This window comes from Dama dama, chromosome 15, assembly GCF_033118175.1.
Source record: "Dama dama isolate Ldn47 chromosome 15, ASM3311817v1, whole genome shotgun sequence".
Classification (NCBI taxonomy): Eukaryota; Metazoa; Chordata; class Mammalia; order Artiodactyla; family Cervidae; genus Dama; species Dama dama.
This window is the reverse complement of record NC_083695.1, coordinates 8,628,317-8,650,073: the sequence shown is the minus strand read 5'-3', so window position 1 is coordinate 8,650,073 and position 21,757 is coordinate 8,628,317. Positions and strand designations below refer to the sequence as shown.

The window sequence follows — 21,757 nt, the reverse complement described above, 5'->3', positions numbered from 1 at the left end:
CGTTTCTCTAATTATTCCTCACAGTCTTCCCTGAATTGATTGATTAAAACCATCCCTGGAAAGATCTGTTTTAAAGATCTTAAAGTAAGAGCCAGGGCTCAAGAAATGACGTCTGTCCCCGCCCAGTGGCTCGTTCTCTGCTCACGTGGGAAGTGAGCCTGTGTGCTGAGTGCTTAGGAGTGTCAGTGTTTAGTTCGCTGGTTTAGCTTCCATCACTGCTGTGTTTCTTACAAAATGTGGTGCTGCCCTTAAATTATGCCTATGAACCAGCAATGGGTAGTTCACCTGGAGCCAGGCCTGAATTTGGTGTGTCCTGGGCTTTCAAAGGACACTGATGACTGATGTCCTGGGTATGGTTTGTTTTCTGCAGCATTTGATGAACTTGTTGAAGCATACAAAGAGCAGGCCAAAGGGCTCCTGGATGGTGGAGTGGATATCTTACTCATTGAAACTGTTTTTGATACTGCCAATGCCAAGGTGAGTTAAAGGAGGAAAAGGGGGCTGAGCTGGGGTGTGCGCTAGGGTGCTTCCCCTCATGAAGTGAGGAAATAGAACATATTTTATATATTGTCATATAACATAATAAACATTATTCAAGTTAAATCAAATTCCTCAATTCTGTTTTATTCTCGAGTATTTTTAACTGAGTCCAGTAGAATGAAGGAAACTTTGAAAGGCTATCTTTCTTCTAAAAAATACTTTTTAATTATGAAACTGAATATTTTCATGTATAGCTACTGTATTATGTGCATGGATGCATAGGTCAGATATATATGCACGATTCTAAAATTCAAGATAAATGTATGGAGTAAAAAGTAAATATCCTCCCTGTCCCCATTCCCTGGTTATCTAGCCGTCTTCCCTGGGGACAGCTGCTGTTACTGGTGTGGCGGCCCTGTGGAGATTCCATTCAGAGAAAAGTATGTGTGTGAGTGTGCAGATGTGCTTGTATTCCTTACATATGCACAAAGGTACATAGTGTGTGGAATAAAAAGTGGCTATCCTCATGCATACGTTTTTGACAGTGTCTCTAAGTATAAATTTCTACACGTGAAATTGCTGCATTAGAGAGTCTGGGCACTGTTACTTTCGATCTCCAGCGTCAAAGTACCCTCCAAGATTGTACTCATTTATCCTCCAGTCAGTGAGCAGTTCACAGGAATGCTGCTGCTTTCACCACACCCTCTCTATTGAACTTTTTGGTCTTTTCAACTCTAATAGGTGAAAAATACTACCTTACTATAGTTTTTAGGTGTGCAGTATCTGTGTCTGTGGGTTCTGATATGGAAGAGCTTTGGGCATTAGAGGACCTTAGTTTCTGGTCTTGGAACTTAAGAAAACATGAACAGTACAGATTAACACAGCATTTGTGTCTTTACAGCCCATTCTAACTCATATTCTTTTTTGCAGTGACAAACACTGTTGGCTCATGTACCTACCTTGTTTATGTGAGGCTGTGGAAGTAGAGGCTTCATATTTTTCTCTTTTTAGTTTTGATTGTGAGAAGGAAGAAACAGAGTAGCTCTTCAGCTCTTCCTCAGGAGAAATATTAGTTCATGGGTGGACTTCCAGTCAGCGTTTGTTTTGTTGTAGTATGTACAGTGGAAGCACAAGCTGGAATCAAGATTGCTGGGAGAAATATCAATAACCTCTGATATGCAGATGACACCACCCTTATGGCAGAAAGTGAAGAACTAGCCTCTTGATGAAAGTGAAAGAGGACAGTGAAAAAGTTGGCTTAATGTTCAACAGTCACAAAACTAAGATCATGGCATCTGGTCCCATCACTTCGTGGCAAATACATGGGGATACAGTGGCTTGACTTTATTTTTTGGGGCTCCAAAATCACTGCAGATAGTGATTGCAGCCATGAAATTAAAAGATGCTTACTCCTTGGAAGGAAAGTTATGACCAACCTAGACAGCATATTAAAAAGCAGAGACATCACTTTGTCAACAAAGGTCCGTCTAGTCAAGGCTATGGTTTTTCCAGTAGTCATGTATGGATGTGAGAGTTGGACTATAAAGAAAGCTGAGCAGTGAAGAATTGATGCTTTTGAACTGTGGAGTTGGAGAAGACTCTTGAGAGTCCCTTGGACTGCAAGGAGATCTGACCAGTCTATCCTAAAGGCAATCAGTTCTGGGTGTTCATTGGTAGGACTGATACTGAAGCTGAAACTCCAATACTTTGGCCACCTGATGGGAAGACCTGACTCTGGGAAAAGTCCCTGTTGCTGGGAAAGATTGAGGGCAGGAGAAGGGGACGACAGAGGATGAGATGGTTGGATGGCATCACCGACTCAATGGACATGGGTTTGAGTAAACTCTGGGAGTTGGTGATGGACAGGGAGGGCTGGTGTGCTGTGGTTCATGGGGTCGCAAAGAGTCGGACATGACTGAGCGACTGAACTGAACTGAATATGTACAGTGTTACCTTGAGAAAGGGGTGTGGGTATTGTATGTTACATGGAGGACTTCTTTCTTCTCCCCAGAGAGCATGATATGTGTCTTATCTGAAGAGGCCTTGGTAAAAGGAACATTCTGATCAGCCTGTTAGACTGTGACCTTTGACATAGTCTCTCTTAACAAAGATGTCCTTTTTCTCCCTGGCAGGCAGCTTTGTTTGCAGTCCAAAAACTTTTTGAAGAGGAGTATGTTCCCCGGCCTGTCTTTGTAAGTTCTAAAGTATTTGCATGATGAATTTTGTGGTTTTTTTTTTTTTTTTTTAATATCATCATTTTGAGGGTGGGGTTTTAGTTTTCCTGACATAGAACTTTGGAGAGTATTGATCATCTTTTAGGAACCAACTATTTTAACTTCCTCTGTTTACCTTCTTCCTACCACCACCTTCAGACCAATAGCAGTCTTATCTGTGGAAATGTGAAGACAATGAATCTAGAGGTGGTTGATGAAAGGCAGGCTGTTCCAAGGAAGCCTGGCTGAATTGGTCCCCCAGAGTCAAAGGCGCACTGTCTCTAGGGCCCCCCCACCCCCAAGGAGGGATGGACTTGAATCTGACCATGAAGTGTCCACCACCAGAGACAGCAGACTGCCAGTTCACTGATGCACTAGGCAGGCCCACACTGCTTGCTGAGAGTAGATTAGAACCCACAGGGTTGTTAGACGAATCAGACGTTGAACAGCAAGAGAGCAGGATGACCTTAAATATCTGTGGAAAGTCTTCTCCAAGAGCACTGGCGGTGTGACTCCTAAAGCCTCCCTGACTTTCCCTTTTCTCTGTTTCTGTGGCTTTCCAGCCCCTCCCCTGGGCACTTTGCATTCATCTGTTTCCAACCATGATTAAACAGTGTTGCCTTAAAGTTGGAGTGCTACAGTTCTCTTTCATTTTTTTTTTAAAGCTTTTTAATTTTATTTTGTTTTTGAGACTGTATTCTTAAGTCTATGTGGTTGACTGAGTTTACTTTGTCAATTCAGATTTCAGGGACAATTGTTGATAAAAGTGGGCGGACTCTCTCTGGCCAGACTGGGGAGGCATTTGTCATCAGCGTGTCTCATGCAGACCCACTCTGGTGAGTGATCATTCTTTCCTGCTTCCATTCCTTTTGGGGTTCATCTCTTCTGATGAGTGCAGTCTGTGACGGGAGTGAATGGCTTCTTCATATTCCCACAGTATCACTTGTGTGAAATATTGACTTTCCTTGAGCTATATTCTGACTGCTCTGAGGACGTCAGAAGACCACAGCCTAAATGAATCAATTTGAGTTACTGGTAGAGTTCCTATACTCCTTGGACAAGCCAGGAAGTTGCCTTTTGGTCTGTGAATGTCCCTCTTATAGTTTAAGACTGCCTTGGCCCAGTAAAAACACTTTAAATCTGTTATCAGCACTTAAAAACTGCAAGGTTTTTTCACTCCCTGCTTGTGGAGCAACCAGAAACAGCCTAGTTTGGAATAAGGTGAAGCAGCCTAATTTGGAATAAAGTAGGAATTCTAAAACTCAGATTTTTATCTTTAAAATTAACATGGCTGGGACTTTCCTGGTGGTCCAGTGGCTAAGATTCTGCACTTCCAATGCAAGGGGCCTGGGTTCAAACCTTGGTCAGGGAACTAGATTCCACATGCTGCAACTCAAAGTTCTCATGCTAAACCAGTTTGAAGATCCCGAGTGCGACAAGTAAGACCCATCACAGCCAAATGAATACATAACTATTTTTAAAAATTAGCATGGCTTTTACCTTGTATTTTAAAATATCTCTCTATTTTTCTGATCAAAATGGCGATGAGATGGAAGCTCCTAGAGTATACAGTTTCCTCCTGAGCCTTGTCCATGCGTGTGCTCCTTCTGTCTGGAGGCCATGCCTGCCCCGCACTCTCATCCCCACACGTGAGCCTTTCAGTCCGTCCCTAGGGTCCTCTCCAGGGACCCTTCCCTCTCCTACCAGCCCAGGTCAATGTTCTTGTCAGAGTGCTCTGTGAACTTTTATTATAGTCTTGGCCATAAAAATAAGAGTCATAGACATGTATTGGAAGTCTGCTGTGTGCCATGCTCAGTTCTAAGTGCTTTATGCTCTCTTAATTTTGGCAACACCACCTTGAAGTAGCTGTTTGCTCTTCAGATCTTTTGTTTATTTTTTGAGTTGGGTAGTTTTCTTATTGTTGAGTTTTAAGAATTAAAAAAAAAAATGTGAATACCATATATGTGTTTTACAAGTATTTGTTCCCAGCCTATCTATGGCTTGTCTTCTCATGCTCTTCAAGTCTGCTCTTTCATTGGACAGAAGTTTTAATTTTAGTGAAGTCCACCATATCAATTTATTTTTCTTTCATGGAACCTGCTTTTGGTGCTGTATCTAAGACACATTGCCAAACCCATGGTCACATAGATTTATCTCTTATATAATCTTTATATTCATATTTATATCTTTGATAGTTTTGCAATTTACAGTTAACCATGTTGCATTAATTTTATGAAAGATGTAAGATCTGTGTCTGAATTAAGTTTTTCAAATGTGAATATCCAGTTGTTCCAGCACTATTTCTTGAAAAAATAATCCTTTCTCCATTGGATTGCCTTTGCTTCTTTGTCAAAGGCCAGTTGATTCTGTTTGTAGACTCTATTCTGCTGCATTGCTCTGTGCTCTCATCAATACCAGAGATTCCTTTAGCTTTTCAGTGCATCTTGAAGTCAGGGAGTATCAGTCCTTCAACTTTGTTCTTCTCCTTCAAGAATTGTATTAGCAATTCTGGGTCGTTTACTTCTTCATGTAAACTTTAGGATCAGTTTATTGATATTCACAAATAACTTGCTGGATTTTAATTGATGTGTGTGAATGTATATAAAATTGGGAAGAATTGAGGTCTTTAGTATAATAAATCTTCTTGTTCACGAACTTGGGATATATCTCCATTTATTTAGATCTGCCTTGATTTCTTTCATCAGAGTTTCGAAGTTATACCCAAGTATTTCATTTGTTTTGGTGCCATTGTAAATAGTGTTATGTTTTGTATTTCAAATTTCAATTGCTTTATTGCTAGTGTATAGGTAAACAGTTAACTTTTGTATATGAACCTTGTACTTTACAGTTTGGGTTCAAAGAGCGTTTTAGATGATTCGTTGAAATAGTAATAGATAGTCTTACCTGTGAACAAAGACAGACTTGTTTCTTCCTTTCCAATCTGCATACCTTTTATTTTCCATCTTCTCTTACTGCCCTCCTAGGACTCCTACCATGACATTTAGCAGGAGGTGAGAGAAGTCATCCTTACCTTGTTCCAGATCATGTGGGAAAAACACTTAATTCTACATCATTAAATAGATGTGCTCTAAAAAAAAAATAGATGTGCTTTACCAATGTGAGAAGTGTTCTTCTTTTCCTAGTAAACTAGGGGTTTTTATCACAAATGAGAGTAGTGAATTTGTTAAATAAACTGTTTATTGTGGAATAATTTCAGATTTGCAGAAAAGAGGCACATGTGGTACAGAGAGTTCTGTATGCTCTTCAGCTGGTTTTTTTTTTTTTTTTATCTAGTTTTTTCTAATGTGACATCTTGCATTTAGTTTGCAAAACTAAAAACATATTACTGTTACCTAAACTCCACACTTTATTCAGGTTTCAAGTTTTTCCACACTCTTCTTTTTCTGTTCCAGGTTCTAATCTAGTATATCACATTGCACTAAGAAATCATAATAAAGGGAAAAAAGTAAAATATGAAAAAAATAAAAGATGACATAGTCCCAGTCACTTCATAGTTAATTCTTGAATTCCTGAAGGCGTTGGCAGCTCCCACTGAGAGTGGCTTTGGAGGGGTTTAGCAGCTCTGCTTTGATCTGTTTTGAGTAACTTTCATTTGCAAAACACAGAGCTCCTTGGTTAGAAGTCAACCCACTTAATTTATAAGATGACAAATTCTAAGTCGAAGGTCATGTTGCAAGTCAGTTGGAGCAAGGGCCAAGTCTTGATCTCCTAGACTCCTAAAGTGTCTTCCATATACCATTAATATTCCATCTACCTGCATGATTTTCCTTTTTCTTTCTCTTCAGTATTGTTTTTCAATCAGTGTTTATTAGCAGTGGTAATTTGCAGACATTTTTGTTTCGTGGTATACCAGTGATGAAACCGTGAACTTATTTTTTTATTTATAGTCTGGATCCTTAAGCTGTAAGGTCATCTAATGTTGCAGACATGGGTGGAAATATTTAGTGCTGCAAGGAACATCAGTGAGGTGGCTTTGACTGGAGCTGAATTAAATGTACTTCAAATCAAGAGATTTATTATCTGCTTGGTTTAAAATATACTGCTTTCCTCATCATAACTTTGTATATGTATAAATATTTAGCATAAAAGAGGGTGCTTCTAATCTCTTCTTTTTGTTTTTTCAGCATTGGATTAAATTGTGCTCTGGGTGCCGCTGAAATGAGACCTTTTATTGAAACAATTGGAAAATGTACAACAGCTTATGTTCTCTGTTATCCCAATGCAGGTATGTGCTTCAGGGGAGTCACACATAGGAGACTGCAGATACACAAGACTGAGTAGATAGGGAAACAGATCTGGATTAAAAGAGTTTGTTTCGCAGATCTTAGGATATAGTCAGCTTTTAATAGGAATTTTTTAGATGAAGAATACTTGGGTCTGGACAACTGTTTCCCTCTAGATATGAAGGAACAGTTTGGCTGAGCCTGAAAGTGTCAGAAGTGGACAAAGCTTGGGGGAATGAGGCCTCATTGCTTAACTGACCAGAGTCTTGGAATTGGTGACAGTGCCTGCCGTGTGGGCATGGCCAAAGCGATGAGTGCAAAGGCCCTGTGTGAGAGCCTGCTTTGTTCCACTGTGTCAGCAGATGAGCAGATGAAGAGCCTGTTACTTTTCCTCCTTTTAAGTTAGGACTTCAAATTTATGGTATATAAAAATTCCTAAGGTAAATGTAGGCAATTTTTAAGCTGTCCGTTTGATATTGATAATCCATCCTGGGTTAACCAGATTTCCTGGTGTATGTTTTTGAGCATTAGGAGTAAGATAACTAGAAGTGGATAATAAATAAAACAGGAAATTGGATAATTAGATGCTGAAGTCTTACTTGGGAAAACTTACTTGAAAGGGGATGGGTTGTATTTTGGTTGTTTTTAATTGCATGCCTAGTGCTTGATAGTTCAAAGGATGTGTGGTACTCCCTCAAACCTTCCCCTCTGGCAGCTAGGTGACTAGAATTAATTTCCTTTATAGGAAGGGGAGGGCTAGAGGTGGGGAAATTCTGTCCCATGTAGTAGTGATACTTTTCTTTGAAATGAAAAAAAATAATGGATATTTATTTTCCTCTGTGATTTTGTTGCTGTTCGATATGTTGTCTCTGTACTTAGTATGTTTAATATTAAGAATTCTTATTTTTTTAAGTAATCTTGCTTTAATTATAAATAAAAAGTTTTCTAACCTTTTAACCTAAAGCCTTTACAAATACTATATCTGTTTGTGAAAATAATTTCCAGTAATGGTTGAAATATGCTTTCTTAGGTCTTCCCAATACCTTCGGTGACTATGATGAAACTCCACACATGATGGCCATGCACTTAAAGGTCACGAATCCTCTTTCACTTGGTTTTTAAGAGATAAAGAAATGGAATTTTTGATTTAGAATATTTAGACATAGACTTTGCCTCTAAAGAAAACCCAAAGTATATATAAGAAATAAAAGCTTAAGATGAATGAATATGATGGAGGCAGAGGAAGGGGCTTGCTGTCAGCATCCGTCTCCATAGTGGAAACAAGTGGACTCCCAGTGGAGTCCAACCCAGACTAACTGAAGCCCGTCCTCCGAGTGCTCCCCAGTGGTCTTCTCCACCCACCAAGCTGCCCGGTGGGGTTGACATCTCTTTGCTCCCATTGTCATTTCCCCCGCTCTGCTTCTCTTCATACACCTTCCATCTTTGAAGTCCTGGTTCACAAAACTGTATTGCCCACAACTCCTCCTTATTTCTAAACCCTGGGTCTCTTTTCCTCCTTCCTTGGATTTTTAGCTTCTGGCTTATTGACGTTGTCTCCTAAAGTATTTCTGACTTAATTCTTATGATTTCAGTACCTTATGTAGAAGCTCTTTCCAGTACTGTCACTTCTCAGTTCCTTGAGTTCCTCTCTCGGTTATCTTGTCCTTCAGGCCAACTGTGGTTAAACTCCAGACCCACATTATGCATTATGTAACCTCTATCACTTGTGGTCATTGGAGTACTTGAAATGTGGTTGTTGTGACTGAGGAATTGAAATTTTGATTTTTGCAACATGTGAATTTAAACTTAAAAACTAATAACTTACATGTTATTGGAAAATACATTATTCAGTTCACATTCATTCTGCTCAGCATATGGGTAAAGAAAATTTTTATTATGATCAGATAGGCAGATTTCTCATTGCATTTCATCTGAACTGTTCTTTGCTTTTAACCTTGTATCTGAGTCTTGTGAAGGCTTGATATCTAGAGTCAAATATGTTTAGCTCTCTTTTAAATGTGAACTTAGTTATTCAGGAAATGTGGATGGTGGTGAACTTAGAATTGATGGTGGTGAACTTAGAATTCGTATGAACTTTCTGAAACTTTTTCATTTTCTAAATGCAGGATTTTGCTGTTGATGGCTTGGTCAACATAGTTGGCGGATGCTGTGGTACGACGCCAGATCATATCAGGTGATAATCACTTCTAAGTGTTTAATTTTTTTGTTAATGGGATGAGTTGTGTCCCCCTCAAAATTCATAGATCGAAGCCCTAATCCCCAATTCTGAATATGACAGTAATTAGAGGTAGGGTGGTTAAGCAGGTAATTAAGGTAAAATGAGGTCGTGTGAATAGATCCTGATCCAGTGTGTGACTGATGAGGACACAGACACACACAGGAGGGGACCCTGTGAAAACACAGGGAGAAGAGAGTTGTTTAGGAGCCAAGGAGAGGAAACCAGTCCTGCTGATGCCTTTACCTGAGACTTCTAGCCTCCAAAACTTTGAGAAATGGATCTTGCTGTTTAAACTCCTCAGCCTGTGGTATTTAATTATGGCAGTCCTAGCAAACTAGGATACTTTAATTTTTATAAAGTACAAAAATTAATAAAATGAAATCCCGTGTGACTAAGACATAATTTCCATAATTTTCAGCATTTTGCTATTCTTATTCTATCTATTCTCTAACTTCTTTTTCCCCCTTAGATGATTATAAGCAAATCCTAGCTATTTTAACATTGTACCTTTAAATACCTGATTAATATTCCAATGTTCAATTCCATTGCTCAAGGAAGGACAGCTTATATGTGGAGAAATACCTGCCTCCACTAGATTCTTTCATGGACGGAAAAGACAGTAAGCAGCAAGCACCTTGAGGTCAAGAAGAGCATCTTCACCTCGCCTGGCACAGTCACGACTTAACCCATGTTGTTAAAGGTTGAGGAAGGGAGTGTGAGACAGGACTTGGTGAAGGGTGTGGTGATTAATCCTCTTACAAAGAGGATTGAAATTGAAAAACAACTGGAGTAAAACATAGTTGAGGACTGTTTCTGTTTTTATTTTTTTCCCCTGAAGTGACTGATGATCATATTTTGAGCCAGTCACCTGACTGTTCTGCGTCTGTTTCGTACGTATAAAATGTTCACTGTATGAATTGCCTAATGTTGCGCCGCTTTTGTTGACCTCTGTGATAGACTCTATTGAAAGTGAAAGTGAAGTTGCTCAGTCGTCCGACTCTTCACGACCCCATGGAGCCCACCAGGCTCCTCCATCCGTGGCATTTTCCAGGCAACAGTACTGGAGTGGGTTGCGATTTCCTTCTCCAGGAGACTCTATTAAGAGTCTATAATTTTTTAAACATCTTTTAAATACTATCTGAAAGCTATTAATAGTTGAGGATCTCTTTTTGGTTTTAAGGTTATCTCCTCCTTTATAGGGCTTCCCTTGTGGCTCAGCTGGTAAAGAATATGCCTGCAAGGCGAGAAATCTGGGTTCAAACCCTGGGTTGGGAAGATCTCTCGGAGGAGGGAACAGCTACCCACTCCAGTGTTCTGGCCTGGAGAATTCCATGCACTGTATAGTCCTTGGGGTCACAAAGAGTCGGACACGACTGAGCGACATTCACGTTCACTTTCCTCCTTTATAAAAAGAGTTGCTTTAAAAATACCTGTGTGTGTGTGTGTGTGTGTGTGTCTGTTTATCTATCTCTGTATATGTATATTTGCTGCTTTTATTTTGTCATTCACATTAATTTGGGGGGCTGTAGTGAATGGTTCATACTGGTCCTGATCAATTTAGTAGATTTTTCGAGGCTGATCAGAGACATATTTCATTGAAGCCGAGAAGGTTCCAAAGAGTATGAATAACTAAAACAAATTTCCAGGAGCAGTTATTTTGGAGTTTTAGTGATGTCTTACTCTGAATCCTCTCTACTGTGTGTGTGTGTGCTTGAGAATAAAATACCTAAAGGATTTAATTTCCTTTGCTCCAGGCATCTCCTCTCCTCTTTACTCTTCCTTCTCAACAGTGAAGCCTTTTTTTCTTTTAAATTACTGTGTGGATTAAGGACATCTTCAGGTTTGGGAAAGGGATGGAGGAGATTTGCTGTTTGCATTTGTGTAAACTGTCTCATATCTGTAGGTGCATGTTTGTAGGTTCACGTCTGTGAGCATAGAAACTGGTATAGTCAATACACAGCAGGCAGGACAGATACAGAAATATGAAATATTATAGATTTATTTTCTGCATTACTGAGAAAACTAGAAAGCACAGTTGCTTCTGCACATTTGGAACTAGGTATATAATTATGTTAAACAGACTTAATGTCATAGCTGGAAATTATCTTAATTGAATTTTGCTCTGAGTTAATGGATATTGTGTTTTCTCTTTTAACTCAGAGAAATTGCTGAAGCTGTGAAAAACTGTAAGCCTAGAGTTCCACCTGCCACTGTTTTTGAAGGGCATATGCTACTGTCTGGTAAGTCGTAAAGATGTGATTTTTTTTTTTATAATTTCAGAAATCCTTTGTAGATTAAGTTTGTATGTTTAGTCTATGTGGTAGTGATGTTTATGCCAAGGAACTTGTTTATTAGGTCAAAGAAGACTATGTATTTTTCTTGGCACTTAAATTAATTCTGATAAAGAACCCTTTGTTCTTTTTAGGGATGGGAGCAGGAAGGTACTGACTTCAGGGAAATGTGAATGAAGGCACAGGTAGTGCCCTTGGTCAGAATTATTCTGCACTGCTTTGAAAATGTACGTGGGCCACAGCCTAACAATTTTAATTGTCAGATTTGTTGCTAGTTGCTAAAAAATCTAGCCCAGGCTCAAGGTTTTTTAATGATGGTAGTCTCTTCCTAGAAAATTTTATGTGCTTCTAAAATATTATTGTCATGCTCTTATGTTGAGTGTGTGTTCAGGACTTAACAAAGAGTTGTAATATCTATTATTCTGTTTTGTTCTCAATAATCCTCTGGGGTGAGCAGCTTCCCTTCTTCACAATAAGCTTCAATGTTCAAAAGAGTGTTGGTAAAATAGGTTATCATGCCAACTATTAGAAAAAAAACTTTAAATTTTATATTTTTTCCCACAACACTTTAATGTTGTATTCTTAGATAATATCTTTAAGCCAAAAGGAAAATGTATATACAGTTTCTTAGAGAACCTGCAAATAGCACACACAAGGAATTATGCACCCTAACTGAGAAATTTAACATTTCTCTAAACTGATGTATTTTTGTTCCATGTGTTCTCCTAAGAAAAGTGAAATAAAGTACAGTAAAAGTAATACCTACTTTTTTCACTCAGAACATGTTACATAGAATTAATCCCAGTGAGTGAGATGAAGTTGAGTTAAAAATACACCTCTTCAATCAACCCTTTTTTCCTTTTTATTCTCCAGAAGACAGGATAAAATTAGAAGAAGAGGGATTTGTGATTTATGATACACCCCCTACCCTGAAAAAGGGGCTTTTATCAGAGAGAGGTGTGGTGGAATAGTTTATTTCATCCATAGATCTTACTTCGGCCAAAGTGTTAGTTGTTCAGTCATGCCCAGCTCTTTGCGACTCTGTGGACTGTGTCCTATCAGGCTCCTCTGTCCACAGAATTCTCCAGGCAAGAATACCAGAGTGGGTTGCCATTCCCTTCTCCAGGGGATCTTCCCGACTCAGGGATCGAACCTGGGTCTCCCATATTGTAGGCAGATTCTTTACCATCTGAACCACTTAGCCAAGGACTAAGTTAAAATGGTTAACCTTTGCCACAACCGAAATAGGAGATAACAATTTAGTTATGATTTTTAAAGAGTTTATATATGTAAGAATGAAAGAATTCTTTCTTCTGATTTGAATTTCATGTGCTATTTCTAAATTGTTTTTAAAAACCACCTTCAATCAGATTTTAGAAGAATAACATCAAACATACTCTCTTTAATTGTTCTTTTCTAAATTGCAGGCTTGAGAATAAATGTAGTTTTTCTGTCAGATAGTTCAGATTTGTAATAGATCAGAAGTGTGTTGTGTGAAATGCTTCTAGAGCAGTGCAGCAGGGCCTCTCCAGCATTTAAATGTTGGCAGCCTGCCTGTGTGCCCTGGGATCTCCAGGTTCTAACTAAAGAGCAGGGGTGCTCAGAGGCTGCCATGGGGGAATGAGGCCGTGAGGATGGTACCAGTGGGGAAGGAAATCACTGGCCCAAACTGGGAAGTGGTAGTCTTTCAAGTCAGGGAACAAAAGACCTGGAGTCGTTTGGTAAGCTCAAGTCTCTGAGACAAGTCCCCTGGGGTGTTGACTAAAATGGCTGTACGGGGCTCGTACCCCGGGACTGACTGTTCGCAGAGCCTGCCTGTGACCATCTAGCAAGGCTTCTGCTCCTAATACTGTAAATATAAGGGTAGAACAAAAACAGTTAAAGGTCATTTCCTCGGGCAGTACCTTATACTGCATGTTGCTTTTTTCCTCAGTGTAACATATGCACAGTAATTATCTGATATTTGCCCCTAATTTATCAGCTTTTAACTGGGAGATGCTATTGTCCCTTGACAAATAAAGAGGAGCAATACAAATAAAGAGGAGCTACTTACCAGTGGCTCACCGAGGGTCAGCTGTCTCACAGTGTTCAGCCCGAGTCCTTCCTCGTGACCCTGTTGGGCCTCAATGATTATTGGTTCTTGGCCTCTGGATCAAAGAGATGAGATAAAACTCTAAATACACTGTTGGTAGGATTAAGAAAGCTTACTCCATCTGGTTTCAAGCCAATGTCTGAATGGACAGCTGGGGAGCATTCCTTTAGATTCTAACCTCATGGCTTTTGCCCCAGACTCTTGGTTACATAAGAATATGTTGATAATTTTGCCTTATTACTCAGAGCTGGTTATGATTCAGCGCTTTAGAGAAATTTGCAATTTAAAACCCTGAAATACTTCTTCTTTTGAGAGTTCTGGTTGTAAACATAGAGACTTGTACTCTGTTTAAATATCCCTAGGGGAAAAGGCCATGCCTAGCTAGTCAGATGGAATGTGGCATAGAAACTTCTTTTCTAGCTCATGACAACATTTGTTTGCTGTCTCTTGTTGTTACATGTATTTTCAGAAAATTCTCAAAATACTTCTCCTTTTAAGGTCTAGAGCCCTTCAGGATCGGACCATACACCAACTTTGTTAACATTGGAGAGCGCTGTAATGTTGCAGGATCCAGGAGGTTTGCTAAACTCATCATGGGAGGAAATTATGAAGTGAGCATCACTAATGAGACCCTTGAGGCATCCGCCATGTGTTTTGGCTAAGACAGCAGCAGACAAAGCTGCTCTGCCTTTGATAGCATTTCTAGCAGAGCTGCTAGACAGTGTGAGAATGGCAAAGTGTGTTTGCAGCTGACCGGGCTGGTGGGAGGATGAGGCTTAGAGAAGCGAAAGCTGCTCTTGTTGATATTTGTCAAAAAAAATGCACCCGAGGTATGAAATGGGATGAGATGGGAAGGACCCAGGTTCTAGCTGTTTCTATTAATTGTGAAATTTTAAAAGTTTGAAGATACTGTTCATTTCAGCTTCTCACAAATCCTTTAAAGAAATGGAAAGCCAAGAAAATTCCCATTTATTTTCTCATGACCACATCAGATACTAACCAGCATGATATTATTGATTCTATTTACTGTAAACTACAATAAACAAGCAAACACTAAAGAAAGAATAGGCCCTGCCTTGAAAAATTTTGCCCTAGTGTTCTTAGAATTTAGTCCAGAGAGAGCCCACCAAGGACAGACTTCTTTTTTCTTATGCAAATATGAAGTTAAAACATGGAGGAATCTGATCTGGGCATTAATGATTTTATTTTTTTCATTAACCTTCTCTCATTTTAAGATTTTAAAAACCTTTACATCTTCCAGCAATCAGTATCAAAGTAAACTTAGTTTTAGTCACAGAGAAAGTGTGCATTTATCATCCTTTATGAATGTGTTAATGATTGCTCTGTGGTGTCCCTTGGAGGTCTGTTCTGCAGGTGCATCAGTTATGTGGTTATATGGTTCATGATGGTTCCCGTCTGTCCTCTTCCCTTCATTCCTGCTACTACTCAACCAGCACATCCTGCTGCCATGGTCTCACCCAGTTCAGAAGCTTTCATGGGGTAGCTTTTTCTGCACGTGGGATGCAACCCAAACTCCCTAGGCCATCATCCAGTCCTCTCCAGGTAGACACCAACCTGCCTTCTGTCCTGACCTGTCATCTGAATGTTCCAGGAGGCGTTCTTCTGCCTCCAGGCCTTCATTCATGTCTACTCTTATGAAATCCCTACGACCATTCATGGTGGTGTAGAGTTCTGCAGTGACGGTGTTCTCTTTGTGTTTTGATAATTAAAACCATTCTGTGGTGTTCCTTTCAGTCTGGGATTTGATAGATTTGCTAGTGAGAGCAGACGGCATTTCAGGAAGAAGCAGGCAAGTGGGAGTGGTATCTGTCACCTCATAAGGTCTTACTACATGCCTGTCACTGTCCTCAGCACTTTGCAGCCATTTTTGACTTCATCTTTTCAGACCTGTGAGAGAGGTGCTGTTATCATCTCCATTTTACAGATGCCCAGCTGGAGGCTTGGGGGAGGTTAAACCACTCGCCTGTTGTTTCACAGCAAGTGAATGTTAGACCCCAAGTCCTCCAAGCGCATACCCTTCACCACTCTGCTGTCTCAGCAGGGATGGGGCTGGGAAGTAGGAAGTGGGTGGTGAGGAATGACTCCTCGCTGGATTCTAGTGCACCTGTTGAGTGCTCCCTCAAGGTTCTGTGGTTACGTGAATGAACACTGACCTGAGAGAAGGTCCAGTCCAGTCTGTTTACTCAACTTGTACATCTTTAAACAAATGACTTCATCCCTTGGAGCATGTGTGGGAAGTTGGACTCCTGAGCTGCTATTCTGTTGCTCTTCTGATGTAGAAAGGTCAGGCACTAGCATCTCTGTTTTGTGTCTTTTGACCTCTGGTCTAAACAGGTCACTGCTTACTGTCTCCCTCTGCTTCCTCCAGTTTGTTTCCCAGGGGCAGCTGAAGCCACTCCCTCTCAGGTGGCCTTCTCTCTTCAGTCCTCAGAGATCTCGCCCTCCCAGGTGTTTAGGCAGGACATTTGACTCACGTTGTATGGCAGTGTCCATAGCTTCTCCTATGATTGTCGTATGCCCTCAACTAGATGTAAGCCCTTCAAGAACAAGGACTATGACTTATGCTTCTTTTTATTCTTTATAGTATTTAATGTATTGCTGATATCAAAACACTTTTTGATTTGCTGAATCTCATTGCAACCCTTTTTTCTGTGTAATGTTGGATCATTGTGAATGGAATTCCCTCGAGCCTGTGCCAGAGGGTCTCATGCCTCTTCTCTCATGATTGCTAAAAATTTCTATTTGATTTTCTTTGGCTAAGAAAAAATTAGGACAACATTAGAATCTACTGTTGATTTTATCCCTGCTTATTTTATTACACTATGAAATGTACAACAAAGACTTAAAGTCTCTACTGTACCAGTCAGTTAGAAAACTTTATTGAACACATCTGTTTTGCCTGTCATTGTTCAAACAAGAGTGGGAGATACATAAGACCTTTCTCAATTTTCCAAATGCTTAAAATCTGTTTCAGAGAATAAGCTCATATTTGTGAAACTGTGAGGAAATGGCAATGTCATATACTATGTGATAATGTTTATAATTGTTGCAGATGTTTAGAGGCAGCCAGTCATTGTGGAATAAGCAGTGTTTCCCAAAGTGTGTTTTCTGGAACGCTGATCCTACAGCATACTCCTTAAATGATCATAAGTGGGAAATGCTGTGTATTGTATTTTGTACTTGGAGATTTACAGTGTATAATAATGTATTAATGGATTTGAAAATCCTTTTAGCATAAAAAAGTTTAACTTATATTTCATGTAACTGCTGTCAGTAGCCTGCAGTGAATGCTTTGCATGATTTGGTGAATATTGAAGAGTTAGATAAGTTTTGGATGGTTTCTGTCATGAATTTTCTTGAAGGAGGTGGGACTTGAGCTGGGTCTTAAATAGTATAGAAAGGGAGGGATTGTATTTGAAGCAGAGGGAACAATGTGTGTGTCACAGGTAGAAGCGGATTTGGCTGGGTGAAGTATGCCAGGGTTTAGGGAGATGTTGAGTTGGATAAGAAGATGGGGCAGGTCCCCAGGACCTGGAACACCATGCTGAGGGACTGAGATTCTTTACCGGAGGAATCAGAGCCTCTGTGGGTTCTGAGGAGTGATGAATTGTGATGGAAGAGATTTTTAGGAAAGGTTCATCTGTGATGGTTGAGAGCAGCTCAGGGTTGGGGTAGAGGGCGGCGCTGGTGGTGAGGTGCTGGCTAGCTAGCCTAATGGAATTGGAAGGGACTGCCCGGGATGGTGAAGGACTACTTTTGTCAGCCTTTTCTTGAGTCACCCTCTCCTGATGCTGCTTCCTCTTGAATTCTTTCCTCAGGAAGCACTGAGTGTTGCCAAAATGCAGGTGGAAATGGGAGCCCAGGTGTTGGATATTAACATGGATGATGGCATGCTGGATGGTCCAAGTGCAATGACCAGATTCTGCAACTTCATTGCTTCCGAGCCTGACATTGCCAAGGTTGTACAGAACTTCGATTCATCAAGGGAATTTACACGTGCTGCTCTGTCGCTCATTTGACTTTGTCACTTTTCCCTTTGTCTGTCATCTCATACACTGGTTTTCTGTTGTACTGTGTTGAAAACCCAGTGGTTTCTGATTGTCTGTTTTCTCACATAATGGCAGCCTTTCATTATAAACCAGACTTCAGAGAAAAAGGTGTGACAGTAGTGCGACTGTTTCCAAGGCTTCTGGAATTGGTCACAAGGATTATTGAATTTCCTCTGGTGTCTGGATAGGCTAAGAACTAACTTTTCATGTCTCTGAAAGATATACTTACCTGTTGCTACCAAATCATTAGTTCTGTTTCTACCACAGACTAGGGAACTCAGATAGTCCTTCCTTATTGCAGGAAGAAGGGACCTTTTTAGGCATAGCAGAGTAAGACAAAATTACAAAACAAGATTAAATTGAGGTATTAATGTCAGCTTTTACATTTGTTCTTTAAGATGAAAGTTAATTTTTGTGTCACGCTTTTCAAAACTTTCAGATGGGTTCTAAAAAGTTAAAAATGTTCATTTATTTACCATTGAATTTGTGATGAGGAGTGAGTTTTGACTTTTGTTTTTGTTTTTGTTATTCTTTTAAGGACACTTCCTAGTGCCTTAAGAGCTAGGGCTGTCATTTTTTTGTTAAGCTTCAGCAGATGTTTAAGTGAGAAGTCCTGTGGTAAGCACTGAATTACATTAACCCATCCTTCATTTGTGTCTTAAAGCTTTGCACTTAAAAGCCTCAAGGCTTCTCTGGGAGTAAATATTTTGAGAATTTAAGGTGAAGAGAAGCTAAATGACCTGTTTAAAATCAGAATCAGAGGGGGCAAAATGACCCCAGTGAAAAGACTTCTGTGCTCTCATTCTGATATTTAGCTATGATCTTTTGAGTTACCAGTTTCTGGCCCACACATGAGGTCTCTTTTTAGACTGGAATTATTCCAAATATTTTGGTATTTAGGAACAAGAGTAAGATTAAAATCCTATCTCTGTCACACTGCTGTTATTTGTTTATTGTTTCCCTAAAGGAGAAAGAGGGAATATATGAGAGTCCTTGGAAGGGGATTTGTGGTGACTTGCTGTGTTTCTGTGATGTCTTGCCTTTCTGACCTCAGGTGCCCTTGTGCATTGACTCTTCCAATTTTGCTGTGATTGAAGCCGGGTTAAAGTGCTGCCAGGGAAAGTGCATTGTTAATAGCATCAGCCTGAAGGAGGGAGAGGATGACTTCTTGGAGAAGGCCAGAAAGATTAAGAAGTTTGGAGCTGCCGTGGTGGTTATGGCTTTTGATGAAGAAGGACAGGTAAGTGATTTCTTTTGATCCGACTTCATTGTGTTACACAGTGGCTTAAAGCAGTGGAAGAGAACTGAGTCCAAAACCGATGTGTATACCGTATGTACCATACATATGTGTACACACACATGGGCATACCTTAGAAATACCATGGGTTCCATTCCAGGCCACTGCAATAAAGCAAACATCGTAGGAAAGCCAGTCACATGAATTTTTGGTTTCCTAGTGCATAGAAAAATTATGTTTGCACTATACTATAGTCTATTAAGTGTGCAGTAGCATTGAAAGTGAAAGTGTTAGTCGCTTAGTCGTGTCTGACACTTTGCAACCCCATGGACTGTAAACCACCAGGCTCGGTCTGTCCATGGATTTCCCAGGCAAGAATACTGGAGTGGGTTGCCATTCCCTTCTCCAGGGGATCTTCCCAACCCAGGGATCAATTGTCTAGGAAAAAAGTACATACCTTAATTAAAAATACTTTATTGCTAAAAACTGCTATCATCTGAACCTCCAGTGAGTTATGGTAGTAGCATCAAAGGTCACCATAACAAGTAGAATAATAACAAAGAAGTTTGAAACATTGCGAGAATTACTGAAATGTGACATAGACATGAAGTGAGCAAATGCTGTTGGGAAAGTGGTATCAATGGATTTGCTTGATGCTTGGTTGCCACATACCTTCAGTTTGTAAAACAACGCAGTATCTATGAAGAACAGTAAAACAGGGTCTGCCTCTATATATACGTATATATATGTCTGTGTATATATATACGTGTGTGTGTGTATACACCTATTTACATCTATCTATATATGAAAATTTGATTATATAGTAGTCTCTACATCAGTTGAAAAAGGAATTATTCAATAAATACTATTGGATAACTGGCTATGATTTTGGAAGAAAGTAAAAGTTGAGCACAATTTCCCACCATATACCAAAATAAAATATACATCAATTAAAGGTCTAAATGTTTAAAAAAAAAAAAAAAAAGTCCAAAGAATATATGGGAAAATATTTATCTAAATTTAGGAAGCCAGAAATAAAACTGATAGATCTATTTATATAAAAATGTAAAACTTTGTAGGACAAAACATATGGTTTATTTGCAGAATGAGTTACAACAGTGGGTTAGTACCCCTAATATGCAAAGAGTTTCTATAAATCAGAGAGTAAAATACCCCTATCAAGTCAGTGGAAGAATGAACAAAGAAAATGAGCCCCAAATTATAGAAAAAGAAACACAAAATAGCCAATGAATATCCTAAGTCATGCATTCATTTTTCCCTTGTAGAGTGATTTTCTTAGTTGGTAAAAGTGGAATGGCTAGGTCAAAGAGTGTGCACATGTGACATTTTGATATACATTGTTAAATTTTCCTTCTCAAAAGTCATCTTTGCTACTAGTTAAGTGTGTTAAGGCCAGGTGGCATAATTTTTATTTTTTTACCAAAGGTATGACTATGCAGATAGTTAAAGAGACATATCTTGCTTTATGAAAACATAAAACATATATTGTTTTATGAAAAACAAAAGCCCTAAGCCTCCAGATCCCCAGACAACCACTTACAACTTAGCTGATTCTTGTATCATTTACCTCCTCATCTTCAAATTCCAGTTTTAGTTATTATTTATTGCTGTTCTAGTGGTTAAGGACTTGACTTTTTCATCATCCTCTACCCCCACTCCATCCTTTTATCCCCCCATCCTTCCAGTGTAATTTCAGTTCTAACTATTTTTGGCACTTATATTAAGTAGTATAAAAGTACTTAGAGCTGCCAGAACTTACACAGGACTGGGATAGACTCTTGGAGGGCACAACAGAAGCTTGTGCACCAGGACCCAGGAGAAAGGAACAGTGACCCCACAGGAGACTGTTCTGTGGGTGTCTGGAGTGGGTCCTGGAGTCTCCGGCGGAGGCGTGGGTTAATTGTGGCCTGCTGCAGGGTTGGGGGCCCTGACTGTAGCAGTACAAGCATGGGATCTTCTGAGGCAGGTCACCATTTTCTTCATTACCTCCACCATAGTTTTGCCGCAGGTAAATAGCAGGGAGGGAACACAGCTCCACCCAGCAACAGAAAATTGGATTAATATTTACTGAGCATGGCCCCGCCCATCAGAACAAGACCCAGTATCCCCCTCAGTCAGTCTATCCCATCAGGATTGCTTTCATAAGCCTCTTATCCTTCTCCATCAGAGGGCAGACAGACTGAAAACCACAATCACAGAAAACTAACCAATCTAATCACATGGACCACAGCCTTGTCTAACTCAGTGAAACATGTAGGGCCACTCAGGACAGACGGGTCATGATGGAGAGGTCTGACAAAATGTGGTCCACTGGAGAAGGGAATGGCAAACCACTTCAGTATTCCTGCCTTGAGAACCCCATGAACAGTGTGAAAAGGCAAAAGGAGGACACTGAAAGCTGAACTCCCCAGGTCAGTAGGTGCCCAATATACTACCGGAGAAGGTGGAGAAATAATTCCAGAAAGAATGAAGAGACGAGACAAAGCAAAAACAACACCCAGTTGTGGATGTGACTGGTGATGGTAGCAAGATCCGATACTGTAGAGAGCATTATTGCTGTCTACAACTTGGGAGTGTGAGGTCCATGAATAAAGGAAAATTGGAAGTGATAAAACAGGAGATGGCAAGAGTCAACATCAACATTTTAGGAGTCAGTGAACTAAAACGGACTGGAATGGGTGAATTTAACTCAGATGACCATTGTATCTACTACTGTGGACAAGAATCCCTTAGAAGAAATGGAGTAGCCATCATAGTCAACAAAAGAGTCTGAAATGCAGTGCTTGGATGCAGTCTCAAAATGACAGAATGATCTCTGTTCATTTCCAAGTCAAACCATTCAATATCATGGTAATCCAAGTCTATGCCCC

At 39.9% G+C, this 21,757-nt stretch overlaps 1 protein-coding gene across 3 annotated transcripts in view; it reads left to right on the top strand.

Moving 5' to 3' along the window:
- The window catches only part of MTR (5-methyltetrahydrofolate-homocysteine methyltransferase), a 119,106-nt gene that overhangs the window by 28,506 nt on the left and 68,843 nt on the right, over window positions 1-21,757 (top strand). For 2 of the 3 annotated variants that reach the window (XM_061161403.1, XM_061161402.1), the window contains exons 6-15: window positions 371-477; window positions 2,613-2,672; window positions 3,435-3,529; window positions 6,839-6,939; window positions 7,968-8,029; window positions 9,064-9,131; window positions 11,337-11,416; window positions 14,058-14,170; window positions 17,399-17,539; window positions 18,684-18,869. In XM_061161403.1, coding sequence (XP_061017386.1) covers window positions 371-477; window positions 2,613-2,672; window positions 3,435-3,529; window positions 6,839-6,939; window positions 7,968-8,029; window positions 9,064-9,131; window positions 11,337-11,416; window positions 14,058-14,170; window positions 17,399-17,539; window positions 18,684-18,869 — 1,013 coding nt within the window. Of the gene's footprint in view, window positions 1-370; window positions 478-2,612; window positions 2,673-3,434; window positions 3,530-6,838; window positions 6,940-7,967; window positions 8,030-9,063; window positions 9,132-11,336; window positions 11,417-14,057; window positions 14,171-17,398; window positions 17,540-18,683; window positions 18,870-21,757 lie in introns of those variants that run through there. The other variant, XM_061161404.1, reaches the window with a different exon arrangement.